Source organism: Argiope bruennichi, chromosome 3, assembly GCF_947563725.1.
Source record: "Argiope bruennichi chromosome 3, qqArgBrue1.1, whole genome shotgun sequence".
In the NCBI taxonomy this organism is placed as follows: domain Eukaryota; kingdom Metazoa; phylum Arthropoda; class Arachnida; order Araneae; family Araneidae; genus Argiope; species Argiope bruennichi.
Window position 1 is genome coordinate 4966328 of NC_079153.1, and position 20282 is coordinate 4986609.

General features: G+C 31.4%; 1 protein-coding gene across 3 annotated transcripts in view; it reads right to left on the reverse strand.

Moving 5' to 3' along the window:
* Nucleotides 1-261: 261 nt before the first annotated feature.
* The window catches only part of LOC129963949 (conotoxin ar11a-like), a 65262-nt gene continuing 45241 nt past the window's right edge, over nucleotides 262-20282 (reverse strand). For 2 of the 3 annotated variants that reach the window (XM_056078568.1, XM_056078570.1), the window contains exons 2-4: nucleotides 8177-8270; nucleotides 8011-8056; nucleotides 262-560 (exon numbers count right to left, since the gene is read on the reverse strand). In XM_056078568.1, the coding sequence (XP_055934543.1) occupies nucleotides 392-560; nucleotides 8011-8056; nucleotides 8177-8240 (279 nt within the window). In that variant the 5' untranslated portion in view covers nucleotides 8241-8270 and the 3' untranslated portion in view covers nucleotides 262-391. Of the gene's footprint in view, nucleotides 561-8010; nucleotides 8057-8176; nucleotides 8271-18123; nucleotides 18213-20282 lie in introns of those variants that run through there. The other variant, XM_056078569.1, reaches the window with a different exon arrangement.

The window sequence follows — 20282 nt, forward strand, 5'->3', positions numbered from 1 at the left end:
CTTACACAACGGTTCTTCGGTTATATCGAGAACCCTCGATATAACCGAACCCCTCCAGTTCCGAAGTCGAGACCTTACCAAGCCTTACCAAGCTTAAAATCTTGGAGTCTATTCATTTCACTACAAACTAAATGTCCAAGTATACAAACCTGTAAGCTAAATCTATTATAAACCTGTGAATGCAATACATAGCATCTATAAATGTAACACAAATCTGTATTTAGTGCGTGATGTGTCAAGCAAGACAAGGAATGGCACATAAACACCAAAATAAGCCTTTATTTTCTATACAATTGTGCATTTTCTGCAATAAAAAAATATATATATGCATAATACTTTATACACTCGGAAGAATATAAAAGTCTAGAAACGGACATTTATTAAAATACTCTTATCGATAGCGGCAGATGAGACGCTGAGCCATGCTTTGTGGCTTATTTCTGTTCGGCTTCACTTTGGGCCGATTTCCACATTTGCACGCATTTGTGGCACAAACGCATTCTCCTGTGCAGCATTCGATGTCCTTCAAACAAAACTCCCCTCGAACGTTGCAACTTCGCCTATGAAGAGAGAAAGAAAAATACCAACATTAAAACGCAGTAAAATGAATTGTCCCATGTTTATTGTAAATGAAAAATGAATAACACAGGAAAACAAACAAAAATTATTTGTAATGAGTACACGTCTATTAGTTTTCTAAAATGCAGAAAATACTTTTTTTTTACATAAAGAAAAAATAAAGATATTTAAAGCAAAATTCGCAAAACCTTGAGGTCAAACATTTTAACCAAACCTAATCTAATCTAATCCTAGATATAATAGCATTCTAGTGTATACATTAAAAAGTAAAATATTGAACATTTTTCATGGTTTGATTTCAGGTTCTCATGTTTTCACGATTTTTATTTGACCCATAGATTTTTTTATTAAAGAATTATTTATGTTGCTTTCCATTTTATAGATTTTAATATATTTCATTATTGTAATTAACATGCAGTATTGTCAATTTTTCAATATTCACTATCAGATGGTGCCTCTCATATGGAATCAGCCTATTAATTGATAATTAAATTCAGAAGATCACGAAGTCAGAAAATTCATCTAGACCTAAATTTAAGAAATAGAGCATTCGGGTAACTAGTCGAAAGTCAACAGTAAAACTCCACCTTCAGAAACATGAAACAAATCCCAAGATGGTTAAAACATTTAATAGCAATTCACACCGAGTTTGCAATAATTTCATTAACAAATAAAGGATTTGTTTATGCATCATCCGTGCAATAAATTACATTTCTAAAATCGCACATACTCAAACTTAGTCTTTAATATACGTTATAAATCGATACAAAAAATGACGCGGTACGGATAAACATATTATCAAGTACTTAATGAATTTTTGGTTGAATCAAGCAATATATTTCTGTAACACAATTTTATTTTAAACTTACTAGTGAAAACTGAATGACCAGGTAGTCGAATAAAACTTACAAAAACGTGAAAATTTTATCAATAAGAAACTCAAATTACTTCTCAGTAACGAATATCGGATAACGCCAAACAAAATCAAAATGGCATAAAGCGGAATACAGAAAATAACTTGTTAGCATTGAAAAATTTTAAAGGATCGCTTAGTTCACCATTCTATGGAAATTTATTAATTCTTCCCTTTTAATAATATCCACATGTGAAGATTTCAAAAAATTAAACAGTTCCATCTGAAGTGCAAATTAGTGGGGGATTATAATAAAGAAACATTACCCCCTCCCCCCACCTTTGTCTAAGCCTCTGAATATATGAAAAAGCAACATCCTGTTTGCATAGATAAAAAAGGGAAATAAAAAGCTGTAAAAAATACCAATCCGTTGAATTCTTTGAATTTTTTTTTTCGCATCTGCATTAAAAAAAATATATTCAATATTTTCTTTAAGAATTGCCAAATCTCGGCTTTCTTCCTAAATATTTGATTTTCTTCTTACTTTTAGCAATGCAGAAAAAAAAAATCAGAATTCCTAAACCAACATAGCTCATTTAATGATGAAAAATATTCCATTATAAAAGAAAAAAAAAATCAATAGCAGACGATTTGCAGGCAAACTTAATTTTCCGATAACTGTTGGACAAACAAACGATTCTAAAAGACAGCCGAAAGATTAAAAAAAAACTGTTCGAAGCAGTGGGGAAAAGTTCTCAAAGTTTTCGCACCTTTTCGAGATAAGCATTTAGGGAAGAGGGTGAGGGTAGTGAAAAATTTTTTTTCCCCCCTCGAGAAACCGAACATTTAAAACAGAGGATGATATTTAGCTTATCGTTCACGCTAGCTGCGTGTTTGCATAAATTGCAGTGGAAAGTAATTTAATTAAGTTTGCCTTTCACGTGAGAAGTTCTTATTTTATCGGCTAACTCTTAGCGCACTTAATGTGCCGATATCGACTATAAATTAAAGGTTTGCTTTATTCTCTCGCATTTCAAAAAAGAAATGATTCTGAACAATAATTTAGCTCGCCGGTATATTTTCCTTCGCTGTTCGAAATTTATGTGCCGATGTTTCTTTCGATAAGGGAGTAGAGGTTTATGGTGCGTTCTCAGAAATAAAAAAAAAAAAAAAAAAAAAAAAAACCTTTTATGTGTTGCGAGGATGCAGAATTTGACCTCTAAGCGTCGTTGGCTTTGCATGTTCTGAAATAGACGACGCAATAAACTAGACCGAGGCTCTTACTTTTTAAAGCATATTTAATAATCAATTGGTAAGCGCTCCGTTTGAATTTGCCAGCTTTAAAGAGTTCAAAGGTGGTTTAGGAATTCTGATAAATGTTGGAATGGGAACAGTTGAAGAAAACACAGCATATTAAATATCAGATACTTAACTCCTTTCAAAAGCGTCAGTTCAATGTGTCACAAGAAAAAAAAATAGACTGAACAGTACAAAAATAGAATGAAACCGAAAATAACTTAAGAAATTAATTTTATAATAAAATTTTTATTGCTTAGTCGGATATAACAAGGAAACCATATACCACGCATAATTTTGTAGATTTCCGGTACAATGTTGCATATTTTTTCATGCGACGGGCTTTTGGAGGAATTTGGTTTTGCACCTGTGGCCTTCCGTGACGAAGCTGTCACTCAGTTATCGGGCTAAAACTGCACTATACCGATTTAAAGATAGTTCAGTTATATTAACGTCCTGTTTTAAAGCAACACCGACTATTTTGGGACGTATCTCATAATTTTGAACCTCGGTCAGATGATGAGGACGACACGAGCTGGAGCCCTCTCCAAATTTCCAAACCACACCATTTGGCACTGACGGATTTAACGTGCATCAGACCCGCTTACACTACGGTTCTTCTGTGGAATCGGGTCTCGAAACTGAAATTCTCAGGTTCCGAAGCCGAGATCTTACCATCGCGGTACCAACCGATTTAAAGAAGATTAAAAAATAAATCTGATGACTATCATTCACCTGACTTGGTTCCTAAATATTTTCACACGACGATTAAGAACATGATGAAACTTAATATCTTTACTGTCATTACCATTCATAAAAAAGATTAAATTATCGCATTTTAACTTTGTAAGCCAGACTCGCTTCATTCGCAGGCGTTATAACTTGATAAAATATGATTTTGAAATAAACTGAATAAAAGAAATAAAATTGAAATACGATATCGAAAATTTCAAGTTATCAAGCGAGAACATGTTTTTTAAGTCACGTGGTATCGACGCAACAGAAACACATTCTCGCATGATTCATATTTCGCAATTACCAATCACCAACATTTAGAAAAGCGATGGTTTTTGACCATCTCAAATTCAATCCGGATCTAAAACTTTTTTCACGAGGTCAGAATTTTGTTCCCGTGAAAAGCAAGTTTTAACCGGTTTTAAACAATCACGTGACTATCAGATTATGCATGTATTATATTCAAAAAAAGGACTTTTTTCCATTGGGATAAACGCGAAATAACGCGGAGAGGTATCGATAGTTATATTATTTATAACTATCGATACCTCCCCACGTTATTTCGCGTTTGTCCCATTTTCTTCTCTCTGCTTTGTCGGGGGATAATTTCTTACGACCCTGCCCTTTAATGGCCAGACAGGAGAATCGGGGGCATGAAAGACATTCGCAACAATTGGTAACTTTTTGTTAGGGCTAAATCGATGTCGTCAAATGTAGCAACCTTCTCTATCATTTTCTAATAATCCCAAAAGCAAAAAATTGATGCCGGAAAAGCGATAAATCGCCAATTTTCTGTCCATGCATTTTGATGCTTCAAAAACTCAAAACAATATCAATTCTCATATGATTAAAAAATATACCACACTTATAGAAGTTTGAATCAATAAAATGAATGAGTCATCTCAGTAAAAATTGTCCAATTAGAGAGTCCAAAATACTAAAAAGGTCAAGGCATAAATGCTTAAAAAATATTTTAAATTCAATGGAAATCGAAATATTAGTAATTATTTTTTATTAATAATTATTTTTCATAGTGCCATTAATAATTAGTTTTTAATGGCACTATGTAAAATAACTATATCGTCAAAGGAATAAAATTATGTAAAATATGTTTGATTGAACATAAATGTAGTTAGCATTTCTAGTAGACCAGTTGATCGCCAAATTCTACTAATGCGTATAAAATTGAATCGATCTGAGAAATCAATTTGCATTTGAAGATAAATCTGATCTTGTTCTTTAGCCGGAATTGAAAGAAACCGGTTTAAATGATTTTGTAAGGAAGTTCTTGGATTTTTATTTTTATCATAAAAAGCTTTCTTTAAGTGCATTAGTGCATTGGGGAAACATTTGAACCTCTCACTAGACTGCATACTATTAAGTATTGATGATAAGGATGAAAAATTATACTAAAATAATAAGAAATATGAAAGATTGGGTGAAAAAATAACCCGATAATGGCTAGGCCCTACAAATCTGAGGGAAAAAAGAAGTAGTTCGAAATTGAGATAAAATTTCAGAAGCAGGTGTTAAATTTTGAAACAATGAAAATTTCTGAAATGATCGTAACTATTTTATTTTCTTTTTGTAATGCAGAGGGAAAATTCGTTCATATAAGTAAGTGTTTGTATTATGAATAACAAATTCTATTCTACAACTGTATATCCAAATCCGTTGGACAGGAATCTCTTAAAAAATGAATAAAAATATTCTTATTCCATAATTATAAAATGTATTGTTTACAACACCTTTAAAAAATGTGGTTAAATACGGACAACAGAGAGAAGTTCCAATTAAAATAATAACTCAATCTTACGAAGCTAAAAAAAAGTGGTTTTTCAAATAAGGCAATTGCATTCACTCAGAGAACCTTTTTAAATGGTTCATTTGTTTCTACATTAAGTATTATATGATTTACAATTTTGAAATGTATGCAGAAAAATTATTCTTTATGCACACACAATAAATTTGGTGATTCAATACGACTTTTTTTTATAATGTGATGTAATAATCTTTCATAATATTAGGTTCATCTTTTTCCTATTCCGTAAACGAACTGTACAGATAAATTTTTAGCTTTCAACAAGGGAAAAAAAAATCAAGCAAATATTGGATGAAATCTATCAACTCATGAAATCTATTGAACTATTGTATATAATACAATTGAAAATTAAAAATCTTTTCTAAAATTGTTAACATTTAATAAAAATTGACATGACAAATTGCATCAGTCAATAGACTTTTTCAACTTTATAAAGGTGCACACTTTTTTGCGCTGGAATGTTTTCTCAAGTTTCGATGAAAAAAAATCCAACATTCTCATTCATTTTCAATTAAAATGAAAAAAAAAAAAAATCGCTCGAAATGGTACATTCCCACCTTCCAAAGTTTAGATGCGCCAAATTTGATACCTTTAGACCAAACGGTTCGGCCTGTTAAGCGTCCCCCACCACACAGGCACGTATTTCAAGCACACAATATTAGATGAGATTGCAACCAATAGTAAAAAATACAATGAAATGAGCAGATTATTCAATTACCCTCTAGATCTTTTAAGTATTTCGTTTAAAACTGTACACATTTCCATTTTTATTTACAGGTCAACTAACGAGATTTAAAATGCAGGTTTATCAATATTTGCCACATTAACAAGTTCGATCTGGTGAGTAAAATGAATACCTTATTTTGGAGTTTCACGAAATTATTTTGAGACTGATTATGAAAATGTGAACGGTCAGATGACAAAGACGATATTTAATAAGTGGATGCGGTCACGCGATAAAGCATTCGTGCAAAATATTTTGCATTATTTCAATAACTACTTATTTTCTATTAAACCAGTAAAAGAAGAATGGATTTTCGATTTGAAAGCAACATTTCGTGTATTGTTATAAAATATATTTTAGAAGATGTATTGATTTATACACCCTATTTTCTACAAAAACAGTGGAAATGTTAGTTATTGGCTGTACTATCCAGACCGTCTCACCTGCAGCTACCCATTTGGCACATGTATTCATGTATGCGAGAATAAGCAAAATAGGAGCGAGTTTTTGAAGTTTTAAATATAATTTTGATTAAAAATGAACTTGAATTTTGCTATGTTTCCGCGATAACTTTCGAAATTATAATTGCACAAAAATTTTACACCATTTCAAAATTTAAAACCTTTTTATTATCACACCCATTAATAACCGTGCAGATATGTGATGAATTTTGGCAACTTTTTTTAAAAAAATGTCTAATTGCCCAAAATGGATTACACTGTTCTGATATTCCAACCATCTTTATTGTTCCATCCAATATTTAATCGCATGATGTTCTTCCCTTGTTGAAAGCTAAATTATTCTGTTCAATATATATTTAACAAGGTAAAGAAAATGGAAGTTGAAAAATCGGGAAATTTAGAAGATGCATCAAACGGATATTTACGTCATTCATAAAGGACGTTGTTTGCATTCTGAACAACGTATGCGACTGTTGACTGTTTGCATTAGAAAGATTCTCATACACAATAAATAAAACTTAGCAAAAAAAACAACAATTTTAATGTCAGACTATTTGGCTAAATTATGGGCATATCGTATGTAGTCGATTTACTTGAAATCAAATAGAACTAATATTCCCAGCGAACTACCTGGTTGTCTGAAGAACTCATTTCCAATACTTTTTCAATACTCTACTTAAACCAAATCTTAAGGACACATTTTTCGAGAAGTATTCATGGTTTTTTTTTAAATATTTGATGCACTGCAAGCGAATTGTACATAGCCCTCATAAATAAGAACATAATGCATTACATTCGATAAAACAATGTTTGGAGTATTAAATTACAATTTCATCTTTAGTATTCTTTTCTGTTTAGGCTATGCTGGTTTTTATTAACTTAGTTCCGATACAATGACAAAAATTGTACATGTTATAAGAGGAATTTTGAACATATTTTAACAGCAATCAAGAGAAGATCGAATAGTTCTTGATAGTAGATTTGAAGACGCATTTTTTTTTCTTGGCATAGATCTTTAAGTAAATCAGTTTTAAATTCTTTCACCGTATCATTATCTTTTCAATTGCTTGCAGTACTTGAGCTCATATTATTCATCATCGGAACTTTTTACTAGGAAATATCCCTACTTGGTAACAATGAAATTTATTTTCTAAATTATTGAAAATTCCCTAAACAGTATAAATACACTAAAAATGTCTAAATACTAGTTTTATAATCTTTCTTTCTCAATGTAGAAAAAATCGCTTTCTACAGTTTTCACAAAAAATACTCGAAGAGTACTTTTTAAATTTTAAAATTTAATATAGCAGATGTAATGAATGGTAATTGTTTCTGTTAATCTCCCTTAATCTTCGCGTATAACAAACTATTTTCATCAGACCTGTCATTTTTGAGCCTGACATTAAAGGCAGGCAAATTGCATTGTTATAAATTGATTCTCAAACGAGTTATGTGTGGTTCATTTGGAAGTGAATGCATTGCACACTTTAGTGGAAGCAAACAAAGTAAACTTTCTTGAAATATGAAAATAAAATCATACTTATTAATGGCGTGCGATCGGGAAGATGTTCTTTTATATGCTTGTTCTGAAAACAAAGGCAAAACATTAATTGTACAAGTAAAGGAACATAATAATAAATTTGATTATAAAATGTTAATATTTGCATGAATGCCATGCATAAAAATAAAAATTTAACGGCGGTTACCTGAAGACAAAATGAATGAGATGACCAGGAGTAAAATGAACGCCGCTTTCGTTGTTCTCCACATATTTAGAGGGTTTTTTTGAAGTCTAAGAAACTGAAAGAAAATAAATTTAAAAAAATCATTGAACAATCTATTTTAATGGTATAAAATTCCATTGAAGTATAGATACATTTCTTAAGAAAATGGAAGGAAAAAATAATCTGATAACTACTTACAACTTGATTATCGCAATCCAATTGGAGAAATGATAGCGATCGCTAAGCACATGTTAAATAGGGTTCAAATGCTGTTGTGGGGTTAAAGGAAGCTATTTAAAAAAGAAACGGATAGAAACCAGGCTGTTACGAACAATACGAAATTTGATGAGGACCTAATTTACAAGAGGAGGTCGCGGGGTGGAAAATTAAGTTCGGGATAAAATTTAATATAAGGATAGTACATCAATTATTAGTGAAGATTTAGTATAAAGGAACACCTTAAGGGTGGTCATTTATCAAAATATTAAAGCGGAACCAACGGCCAATTCAGGGAATATAGTTTTCAAACTTTTGGTACAGTTTATACATTAGTAACTTGTTTCCCATCTTTAGAAGTCAAACGGCGTGATTGCTGAAGCTACCGCTTCGTAATAATTTTGAGTTCAATCCTAGACTCCCCCCCCCTTTTTAAAATTAAAATTTTTCTTTAATAGTTTGCAAAAGTTTTTAATATGGTTTTCATTTTTTGTACAAAAGTAAATGTTTATGCTCCTAACATCTGAATTATTAAATTTTTCTAAGGAAGAAAATAAATATGTGTGCATTTAGAAAAAGCATTTTCAAAAATTGAAATTAAATGAGCGAATTACAAATAGTTTTATTTCTTAAGCGAAAATAAAAATGTGAATTATAATTTAATTTTTTAAAGAAAAATTTTAAATATAACCAATGTTTATAAATAATTTTGATTGTTTTAAAATGATAATAACAATTTAAGGTTTCAATTTTATGGACTTTAATAATAGCAAATTACTTATCCTAACTGAACGAAACTTTATCGGATATTAAAGAGCAGCAGATCATTTATACGAATGCAAAAGAAATATTAAGAAGTAAATGTAGAAAGCCTAAGCAGATGACCCAAAATTTCAATTATCGTTCAAATTCGAACGAAAGCTGGGAAAGAAAACATTTTAGAGTGCCTTTTTCGTCGTTCAATTAAATGCAACACAGGTAAAATATTACTGAGAAAGATTTCAATGCGGTATATCAAAATCTTCACTTCAAAACGATTCGTCTACAAGAAGTCTGCATCCTTTGTTAGTCGTGTGATAAAAATTCAGAAACGCAAAAAGTAAAATCAAAACTTATGATTCGATAATAAGAACTAGATCGAGGCATTGACGAACTAGATCCAAGTTTGGATCTAATTCGTCAATGCCTTAATATTACTATCCTATAATCATTATTACTAGATTCAATCTTTCCAGTCTGTTCTTTTGCACATGAATACGATAGCTCAAAAACGCAACGACTTATATCAAAGAAATTTAATATATCCTCATGCAAAACAATAGTGTAGATCCGATTCAAATTTTAATGCTAATCAGATGAAACCACATCCAATTTTTTCTTCTAAACCACAAAACATAAAACGTTTCATTGGGACAATACACTAATAGAATAACTAATACACCGCTATACAGAATGCACCCATTACATTATTTCATACTAATTACTACTCTTTACTCTCATAGTTCCATGAATGATGGCCTAAACTATTTACAAATAAAAGCGGATATCATCCCTTCCCACCAAACTGACGCTTGGGGGGCATTCCGATGCACACATAAGCTAGAATATGTCATAATACACAAAAACACATTGAAATATACTAGTAAATAAAATACAGCATCGCAAATTTAGGCGTGGAAATTATAGTGAAGATATTTATTGAATTATGACATCAGGTCAGCCAAATTTTGTAGAAACGCACCTTCGTAAATTTCAGAAGAAATTTCGATTTGATGAATTCCATTTTGAAACCACATGGTTTAGTGATTTTTGTATTTTTTTTTATAAAAGTAACGAGTTTCAGGTTTGGTTGATTGGATTTTTCTGGCGAAAGAGCCATGTTTGGCTATGCTGCGCCAAGCTTATGGTAAATAAACACTATACTTCTCTAGGCATATGGTATCAAAAAATATGTCAAGTACAATTCAGACATACAATTTAAAATTACAAATTCGAGACAAAATGAAAGATAAATAATGAATATTATCAGTATTCTTAAAAATGCAAATTATATCGCAGAAGGGAAAATTTTCCAAAAATGATAAAAGATTAAAATATTAATGTAATTTAAAACGTCAAAATGTAAGTCTCATAACGTTAAAACAGATACAATATATTACAAAATCAAGTAAAAAATTCATTGTAATCTTTTTATTCGATGTTTTTTTATGTATTTGTTATGAATATGTGTATTTGGAGATTCATTGTAAAATTTTTTAAGATCAACCCATTGAACCGTGCATTTTTGGGGACTTTGTCAAACAGTTTTATCAACTGCGGTGCAATCTGTAGAAGGTTCCGGAGCAGGTGGGGTTTCATTAATTGTTTCGTGAGGGCTGTATTGAATAGTATTATCCGATTCTATTTCGGTGTCAGTATTTTGATTGGACTTATCTGTGGACATGGTTTCAAGCTCAGAGTTGGTTTCATCCATTTTATCAGCTGATTTCGAATTTATGGTCTGCGACGAAATAAAATTAGATACTGGCATAGATTGGGAAACTTGTCGAGGTGAAGTCTTCCAGAATTTAGAATTCGATATATTTTCAGAATTGTGATCTTTTTTATATTTTTTCTTATATGTAACAGTTTTAAATTTATTCAAGTCCTGTGGTATTTCACTGTATGGGACATTAGTAGTTTCCCCAGTTGGCTGAGGAACATCAGTTCCACCAAATGATGAATCAAATGCAAGTTTCGAAAGGTTGTTTTCTTTGCAAACTGGAGACATTTTACTTTTCGTTTTTTCAGTTCTCACTTCATATTTTGATTTTTCTTTTTTCTTAAGATTCTTTGAAGTTTGTGAAGGAAGGTTTTGAGCAATAACGGGAGTACATGGATTAGTATCTGGCTGTGATTTATTAGTTGTGAAAGGTTGTAACTTTGTAAGTGGAGGACAAACAACTCGAGTTAATTTTTCATCTGTCTGAGTACAACCAGAAATAGTATTTTTGACTACTCGTGAGTAGGGTAATGAAGCTGATGTATTAGAAGGTTGGGGATACACAAGTTTCCTTGCCTCAGAATATGATAAATTTTTAGTTACTTTGAGTTCCTGAATTTTCTTTTCCATTTTCCACTTATTGTAATCCTTGGAATCTGAGGTGTGTAGATTATCACAGTTAACACATTTGGGATCTGCATTGCATTCTGTACTCGAATGTCCGAAGGATGCACAGCGGGAACAAGTCTGTTTACCTCGACAAGCGTTTTTCGAATGGCCGAACCTCTGACAGTTAAAACATCGTAAAGGAGCAGGAATATAAGGGCGAACCTTATATCGTGCATAGCCAGCAAGAATAGTTTTCGGAAGCTGAGAAGTACAAATAGTTAAGATTATATGCTTCGTTGGAATTAGTTGACCGTTACGTTTTATTTTTATTCGACGGGCTTCACAAACTTTTTGGCTTTTTAGCTCACTTACAAGTTCAGACTCTGAAACAGATTCGAGGTCAAGTTCGGAAATAACACCACAGCAATAGTTTAAGGATTTATGAGGATACGTTTCCACAGGAAATTCTCCTAAATACTTCAAATTTTTAAGAACAGATATTTGTGATTTTGTGACTGCTTCAATCAATAAATCTCCAGATTTAAGTTTTTTAATATCTTTGACTTCTCCAATGGTTGAGACAATAAGTTTCTGAATAAGAAAAGGCGAGACTTTATGGAAGGTTTTGTCAGTGTGTAAGATGATAAAAGGAGTATTTTCAGTAATTGAATATCCGGACAAAGACGTTTCGAAAAGACCCATGCAAAGTGCAATTCATATTCGGGTTTCGACGGCACCGCCCACCACAGAGCCCAACAAGGGAAGGCAGCCACCGGCTCTAGGCATCCCCAGCCTCGGCGCTCACCTTGATGCTAATCGGAACCTATACGCTAAGGGTCACTTCCAGGAACGTCTACCACCCTTAACGCAGAGCCACAGAAGGTGACCCCTTCGCTTGATCCCTAGCAGACTAACCACTCTGGTGGTTTGCTACCGACCGAATTGATACACTGGGGACCAACAGTGCACCACCCGTCTAATGGGTTGCCACGCACGGTCAACACGTGGGGGTTTTGGCTGTCCATGAGAAGCGAGAAGCAAACAGAGCGGCGACAGCTTCTCATGGAGAGCTCCCTCGCTTGCCGTCGAGGGATGGAAGATCAAGCAAATAGCAGAAGTCGTAGAGGAGAGTAAGTATGAAGGGAGTAAAGATCCCTGGGTACCTCGGGATTGGGACACCCGTACTCACCTATAGTAGGTGAGCCCCTGAGGGGAACGAGTTTCAGGACTCGGATATCTGATGATATATTCTCTCACTTAGTAACGTGACAGAAACTTCATTTTATTCAGCTAATATATACCGTTTTTGAGTTACCAAGTTTCATAAATAAAGTACTGGAGACAGATTCGGTTCACAATCTGACACATATCTATAATTTTAGTGCTAAAGTTGTGTATTAAAATATTTCCACATAGATTGCGCTTTTGAATGAATACCTCCATACATATGAGAATAAACATATCAATTGTCAATCTCTTGATCAAGTCAATCTCTTGATCGAGTTTGCTGACATTTTGCACTGATGTGCGATTATGATGAAAGATCTTAAACCAAATTTTGTTTATTGAGCTCGTAATCTTTTTAGATTTCATTTATACGCAAAAGAATTGAAAAAATGACTTTTGGATTTAAAGAAACGGAGATTTGTCAAATTCTCGTGATAGTACATTTTGTCAATTACAATACCTTTTCTTAATATATTTTGTCGAAAATACAGTGAAGTTAATTGCCAATTTTTATTTTAAAATACAGTTAAAAAAAAAAAAGACATTCAGCAAGGTATCTTCGAAATTTTTCAATGGAAGTCCTATAAGCATTGTGCAAGTTTTAAATCTTGAAACTGTAAATAATATGTTTTACAGGTTCAAGTTTTGTGAAGAATAAAATGCATACAGTTTTTGTAAAATATTACCCAATTTTATACAGTGAGAGTTAAAAGAAAGTAAACACCCATGATCGATTTAGAACTGTAAATTGTGTTAAGTCAATAATATAATTTCAAATATATTGACTTATAAAGTATATATATGCAATTATTAACTTATTTAAGCAGAATAGAACAAATTGTGAACATGCAATTAAAATACATTAAGAAATAACTCAAGATCATCCAATTTTATGCGTCAAAAAATTAACACAGTAGTCTCCTTCAAATGCTTTAATTTTATAGAATTCGCCACTTTTCTCAAAAGATCTTGATACAAGTCCTATATTCTGCCTGAATTTATGTAAGTTTCCAGAAAAACCCGAGAGATTTTGCGATGGGGAAACAAACAGCACTAGAAAGGAGAAAATTGATGATAAACTTGAAGGAAAATAGTACATCCTTAGGTGAAATAGGAAAAATTGTTGCAAGAAGCCATTGAACAGTGAAGAAAATTCTTGACATATTTCAAATACAGACAGATTAAAGATTTTTCAGAGAACTGGAAGGCCAAGACGATTTACTGATATAGAAGTAAGAGTAGTGGTACGAGTGGTCAAAGCTAACCTAGTTGCAAGCGCTCTTAAAATATTTCAAATCATCTCCCAAAGATCAAAGAATACAAGGACTATAATGAGGCCTCTTCATGAACATAAATAGCTTGGCAGGATTCCATGCATGAAAGCATTCATCACGAAAATCAAACCAGAAACAGCGTCTGCCTTTTGCCAAATTGTGCCTCAATAAAGATTTAGATTTTTGGAATAATATTTTATTTAGCGTCGAGGGAAAAATAATTTTTAGCCCACAGAAGCTCGCAAAAATATGGAAACCAAAGGATGAAGAATCTAGTAATAAGTATTCTGCTAAGACAATAAAACGCAGAGGTGGATCTGTTATGATTTGGGGATAACAGATTGTTGAAAGAAGGACCTCCTGCAGCAATAGGGGTCAGCAGGAGGGGTCGATATTTTAGTGTTTGTCGAATCTGCAATGAACAAAATGGATAACCTAAATATTTTAAAAGAATGTTTTCACTAGTGTTGCGAATTCGGAATTGAGACGAAGCTGGATTTTCCAACATAATGATCCCAAATACACATCCAGATTGTGATAGAATGGTTACTCTATCGTGTTGCGAAGACTTTGGACCATCCACCACTGTCGCCAAACCTAAACCTCATTGAAAATGTATGATCATATCTTGAGAAAAATGTAGGAAAAAGAATCCTTTCTAATAAGAAAGGAAACAAATTGTCATAGAAAAACGGCAAAAAAATTTCTCCCGAACTAACAGAAAAAAAAACTGGTAACATCTATGCCCAGACGATTAAAGCAGTGATATAATCTAAAGTACTGCAGGCAAAATAATGACACTGCAGCTTTCACTGTTTTTGTCGGCGACAGGGTTCTTCCGTTGCTTTTTTTTTTGACTCATACAATTTGATGTTTTTCTGTTTTAGTTGAATGATTTCTTTTTGCATTTGATTCAATTGAAAGTTATTATATAAGTTAATAATTGTATATATCTATTTTATATTATAAATCAATAATATATTTGAAATGAAACATTTTCTATATCAATCATGGGTGTTTACTTTCTTTCGACTCTCACTGTATATTCAGGCAACTTTATGGAAATCTATTTCATAATTTCAATAGGAATAATTTTTTTTTTATTAAATCGAATACTAAAAAATACTTAAGTTTGAAAAACTATACCGATTTTAAATTAAGCCTAAATATTAAGTGAAGAGAAAAGTTTGAAGGGAATACCGAATCGCAGGTCACTGAAAAATTTAGTAGCGAACAGCTATTTGTTAGCTTTACAATTCTCAAAAAAACAAAAAAAAAAACAAATGCGACATCATTAAATTAATGAGTTAATGAAAGAAATTTATTTAATCTGCAGTATGAAATTATTGAAGATTAGGTAGAAAATTAACTTTTTCGATCTTTACATTTTTCATAACCTAATTGGATGACTCCTCCCATTCCAAGAACGTACTGTCTAACCGATTCAATTAAAAATCTAAAGAACAGTTTAGGTATTTGGGGATTATGTGCGACTTTAATATGAAATTATGGCGCCTTTGATGGATTTCATTTCAACTTGTAAGTTTGAAGTTGATAACTCGATGGTCGTGAGACGCATTTGCCCGACTATTAGGAGGTTAAGTTGAAACACTCGCGATGAATTAGCAAAGTTCATTTTGGCAGAATCTGATTCATTGAGCAACTAGCCGCCTTTGGCGACCAGCCGGTTCGCCAGTATTACCGCTCGCTACAATTTTCAATTAAATATTTTAAGTAACTGGTCTCTTAATAGATTTTCAAACAAAACATTTTTAATCTTCAAATTTTGATAGTCATACCAAACTTATATTGTTGTTTAGATCGTTTCGTTAAATTTACTATATATATTTTCCTAATTTGTTGTCATTTCCGGTAAAACTTCAACTTTAATTTAAAGTGGAAATGATGAAATTGCAATTAATATAAAGAAATTTTTTAATAAAACCAAGCGTTTTATTTTATTTATCATCTTTATTGTTATTTATTTATTACTATTATTATCGAATATGAGTATTTCAAACAGAATCGCTCGGTATTTAAGTCTTATGCGAACTACAAAATATTTTTCATAATTTATGTAATATCTTAAACAATAATTCAACAAAAATTTCTCAGATTCAGCATAAAATTCGGTTTTTAGTTTTGCTTTCAAAAGGATTGAAATGAAATCAATAATAATATTTTATTCCGGCCTATAAATATATTTCAAAAATTATGAAGTCTAAATTTAATGCAGTAAGGTATCATATTCTGAGAAATATTCTGGACACACCAAATTTTAAATAAATGAATGAATGTTTCTATTTTCCACGATCAACTAAGACTTATTTATGAAGTTTTGAATGTTAAAAATTTGGAAAAACTCAACATTTTCATAATCTTAGGAAAATTAATCTTGAGAAACCTGCGCGCTGATTGGCGTATTTTCTTAGAAACGATCGATGGAAAATCTAAAATCATCCTTGTTTATTGAATAGTGATATTCAAATTTTCATAAATCAGTCAGTTTGTTTGATTTAGTTGATTGGAAATTAACTCTTTTTATTTAAAATATTAGTGTTTCAAGAACATTGTGTTAAACGTGATTTCCACAGCAGAAGCTTTATGTAAAACCAAAAATTCGTTATTTATTAGAGCATTTATTGAATCAAGTTACATAAAATATAATCATTTTCCATTTAGACCATTTTAGCAGATCTGTGCCTATTACTAAAGGTTTACAAATTAGCTGTGTGGCCCTGATTTGAATGGATATCCTGATCATATTAAACAAAACTTGCCTTAAAATAAAACTGATTTATTGGATTAATAATATAGATAGTGTAAAAGATAAAATAATTTTTCTTGAATTCATTTTTTAGAAAAAATAATATTTCATATTTGTTTCATTTCCTACAGACACGTGCCGAAAATTATATTTTTGCAGATTTCATTTTCAAAAAGATTTAATTTTTTTTAGTTGAATCTTTAATTAATGCGATGGCAACACTTTGAAAAAAGCTAATTTTTTCCCATGAATGCGAAACGTGCTCGTGCAGCTTAAATTTTATTTTTATTTTGTACGAAAAAAATTGTTGAAAAATATAGTTAAAATATTTATTTAAAAATTCATTAAAAATAGAAATTAATTTTAAGGTTAAAACATTGGTATCATTTAAAAGAATTTTTTGATCTTTAACTTCATGTAAAAATCTTTTGTGCGGTAATATTTTCGGAAGTTATAGCAGAAACACGCCAAAATTCCGCTTAATTTTTAAATAAATAAAATTCCAATTAAAAATACGAAAAAATAACCCCCAGGTGCACATTCCCGGCCTCCAAGGTATACACGTGCCAAATTTGGTAGCTGTAGGTTGAATGGTCTGGCCTGTAGAGCGCCAACACACACGCACACATTGAGCTTTATTATAAGTATAGATGGATAATATGACTATATAATAATTCTACAGTAGATAGAGTTATTTATCTTCAACTTTCAAAAGAAAGAAAGAACATTCAATTAAATCTCCTGCTACCAATTGTGAAACTGACGAGTAAACATTATACATGACTTATTTATGCTGATGCTAATATGATCTATGTCAGGTATAAATGTTTCAATTTTTCCAAGAATGAAAATTATTAAAATTTAAATTAACGTTTAAAACTACCAAGATAGTTTAAAAAATTTTTTAAGGAATACAGATACTTTAAAACCTTTTGAAAATAAATATCTTTAAAAAATCTTAAAATATTTTTTTATTGGTAAATAAAAAGCAAAGGCTTTTGCAAAAATTTTGAATGACAATATTTCTTAAAAGTAGAAAAGTTAGCGAATTCATAAAATTAAAATTAAATTAAATCATTCAGCTTTATTCATTTACTTCCTTTTGATACAATTTTATCAACTCACTGAATTTTGATAAAATAGTAGGGAAAGTGAGATCAAGGAGCTAAGCATCAGCATACATCTCTAAACCGAACTTCAATTTCTCACAAACAGTAAAGAGACTAGAAGGAAACATTAACAAAATTATTGACTATTAATTTTAAAATAAGAGGAATTAATACATACTGAAATCCTAAAAGAACTCACTGTTATTAATTTACATTAAACAGATAACTAAATTAAAAACACTCACCTAATTTGAAAATGTTATATTTCTGACAAGGAAGGATTGGAAGTAGGTAAGCAGTGACAATACATAAAAACAACAAAAAGTAAGACGCGCGAAACAAATTAAGAAAAGGAAGGAAATCCCGGAAGGATGCGCTTTTAGTAACGGAAATCTAATTATTGGATTTTGAAAGGAAACTAAACTATCTCTCTAAACGCAGCAGTATGACCTATATTAGCATCTGATCCAAAGAACAGCCGACTTGAAAAATGCGACAGAAAATTTAGGATTTTTTGTAAATAATTTATTTTATTCACTTTCAGATAAGTTTCAATAGTATAAAATCAAGTAGCCGAGTTTATTTTAATATTTTTAAGAAGATGGTTCCACTCAATTCATTTGTAGAGTACCTCGTAACTCAATGATTGCTCATTATATAATTTACGTTTACAAGCAATTGGCTTAAAGCCTTATTTATTGAATGGGTAATTTGCTGAAGGTCAGCTTCAAATAATACCGATAAATTATCGTTCGGTTTAAAAATCACACGAGACTTTTTTTTACGGACAGATCTTGTATTTTGAACTATGGGTGGATTATAATAGCGATGCATGATTTAACATACCATTTCTTAACTCCTTAATTGTTGTACATTTTTTTTATTATCTAATTAGACGAAGTCTTCAATTTTGCGAGTCTGATGTCTTATACAATTTAAAATCCATAGAATATTTGAGGTGTTAATGGATTGAGGAAAATTTGCATCGAATTAAATCACCTTTGAATTAATTTCAGCTTTAGTTTAAAAGTGAAAATTCGATGTTCGCATATGGCAGGGCACGACGATTAAATAGTTAAATTCTATGCGACGCTAACATTCCATAACGACAGATTAAATGCATTAAGTCTACACACACGATGGATCTTGGGAAACTTGTACTGAATTCCAGACTTGAAAATAGGTCATCGTAACTATTAAGATTTCTATCGTGTCATTTCTATCAGAATTGCAAATCTAAATCGTATTCATATTTATTTCCATACTTAGGATGCATTATATTAGAAAAACATTAATTTAAGACTTTTTAAAACGAATATTTACCAATAGAAATTTAATATTAGAGCCGGAAAAATTTAAATAGCAAAACTAACTTGCATCAAATCTATATACGAGGGTGGGTAAAAATGTAAAGTAACAAGTCCAATGGGAGAAAAGATTTATTCATGTAATCTAAGAAACAGATGAACATGAAAAGGTATTGGTACATACTACATTTCCATAAATCGCCATAGTAGTTGAAACATTAGGTCATCGGTAAACCAATCTATCGAAATAAAAGAAAATCAAAGCCCAGATAGCGGAGCCAATACAAAATAGCATCATTCGTCTCCATGTCACATGGTATATCCAAGTTGAATCCTTGGTCACAGTACGATCCGTAAAAAAATCTCCTTTCGTTCGATGTTGCATTAAAATGCTGAAGAGACAACCCATTCGCGTGGCTTTATTGTCTGAGAATTGCAGCGGTATCCAGAGAGAGATATCCCCTTAAGCTAAATTTTTTTTTTGTGCACGATAATGCAAACGAAAATATGAGATTTAATCCAATTTCAACATGAATGCGACGATCGATTAGAATCAAACCTTTGACACATCACGCGTTTTTTTTGTGGTGGATGTGCTTGGCTCTCCAAATCTCTACAGGTCTCAAACAATTATTCAACGTGTTTTAAATTCATTGTACCAAAACTAATTATTTTTCATATTACACTTGCATTGTAAATGGACCATGTATCCATCAACGCCGCCATTTTCTAGCAGAGAATTTGGAACACAAAAACTATCTGTGGCATGTGATTGCTGTGATCTTCATTTTTTTTTTAGATACGGAATTCTTAAGCGAAATTTGCGTTTGTAAGAAGAAAAAGATGTCTTACATTTTGAACCACCAACGTATATAAAATCGAATGTTGTTTGAATCGCATATGAAACAGGACACATTTTTCTTTTGGCATTCAGAAGGATTAAAGGATTAACTACGCTAATATAGTTTCTACATCCCTTTAAAGGGTGGAATAAAATGTTTTTAAGTTTTACGCCATAACTTCAGATCCAATTATCACACAAAAATTTTTAGACTATCGTAAAAATTTCAGGTAACAAACATTTAGTATCATCCTTT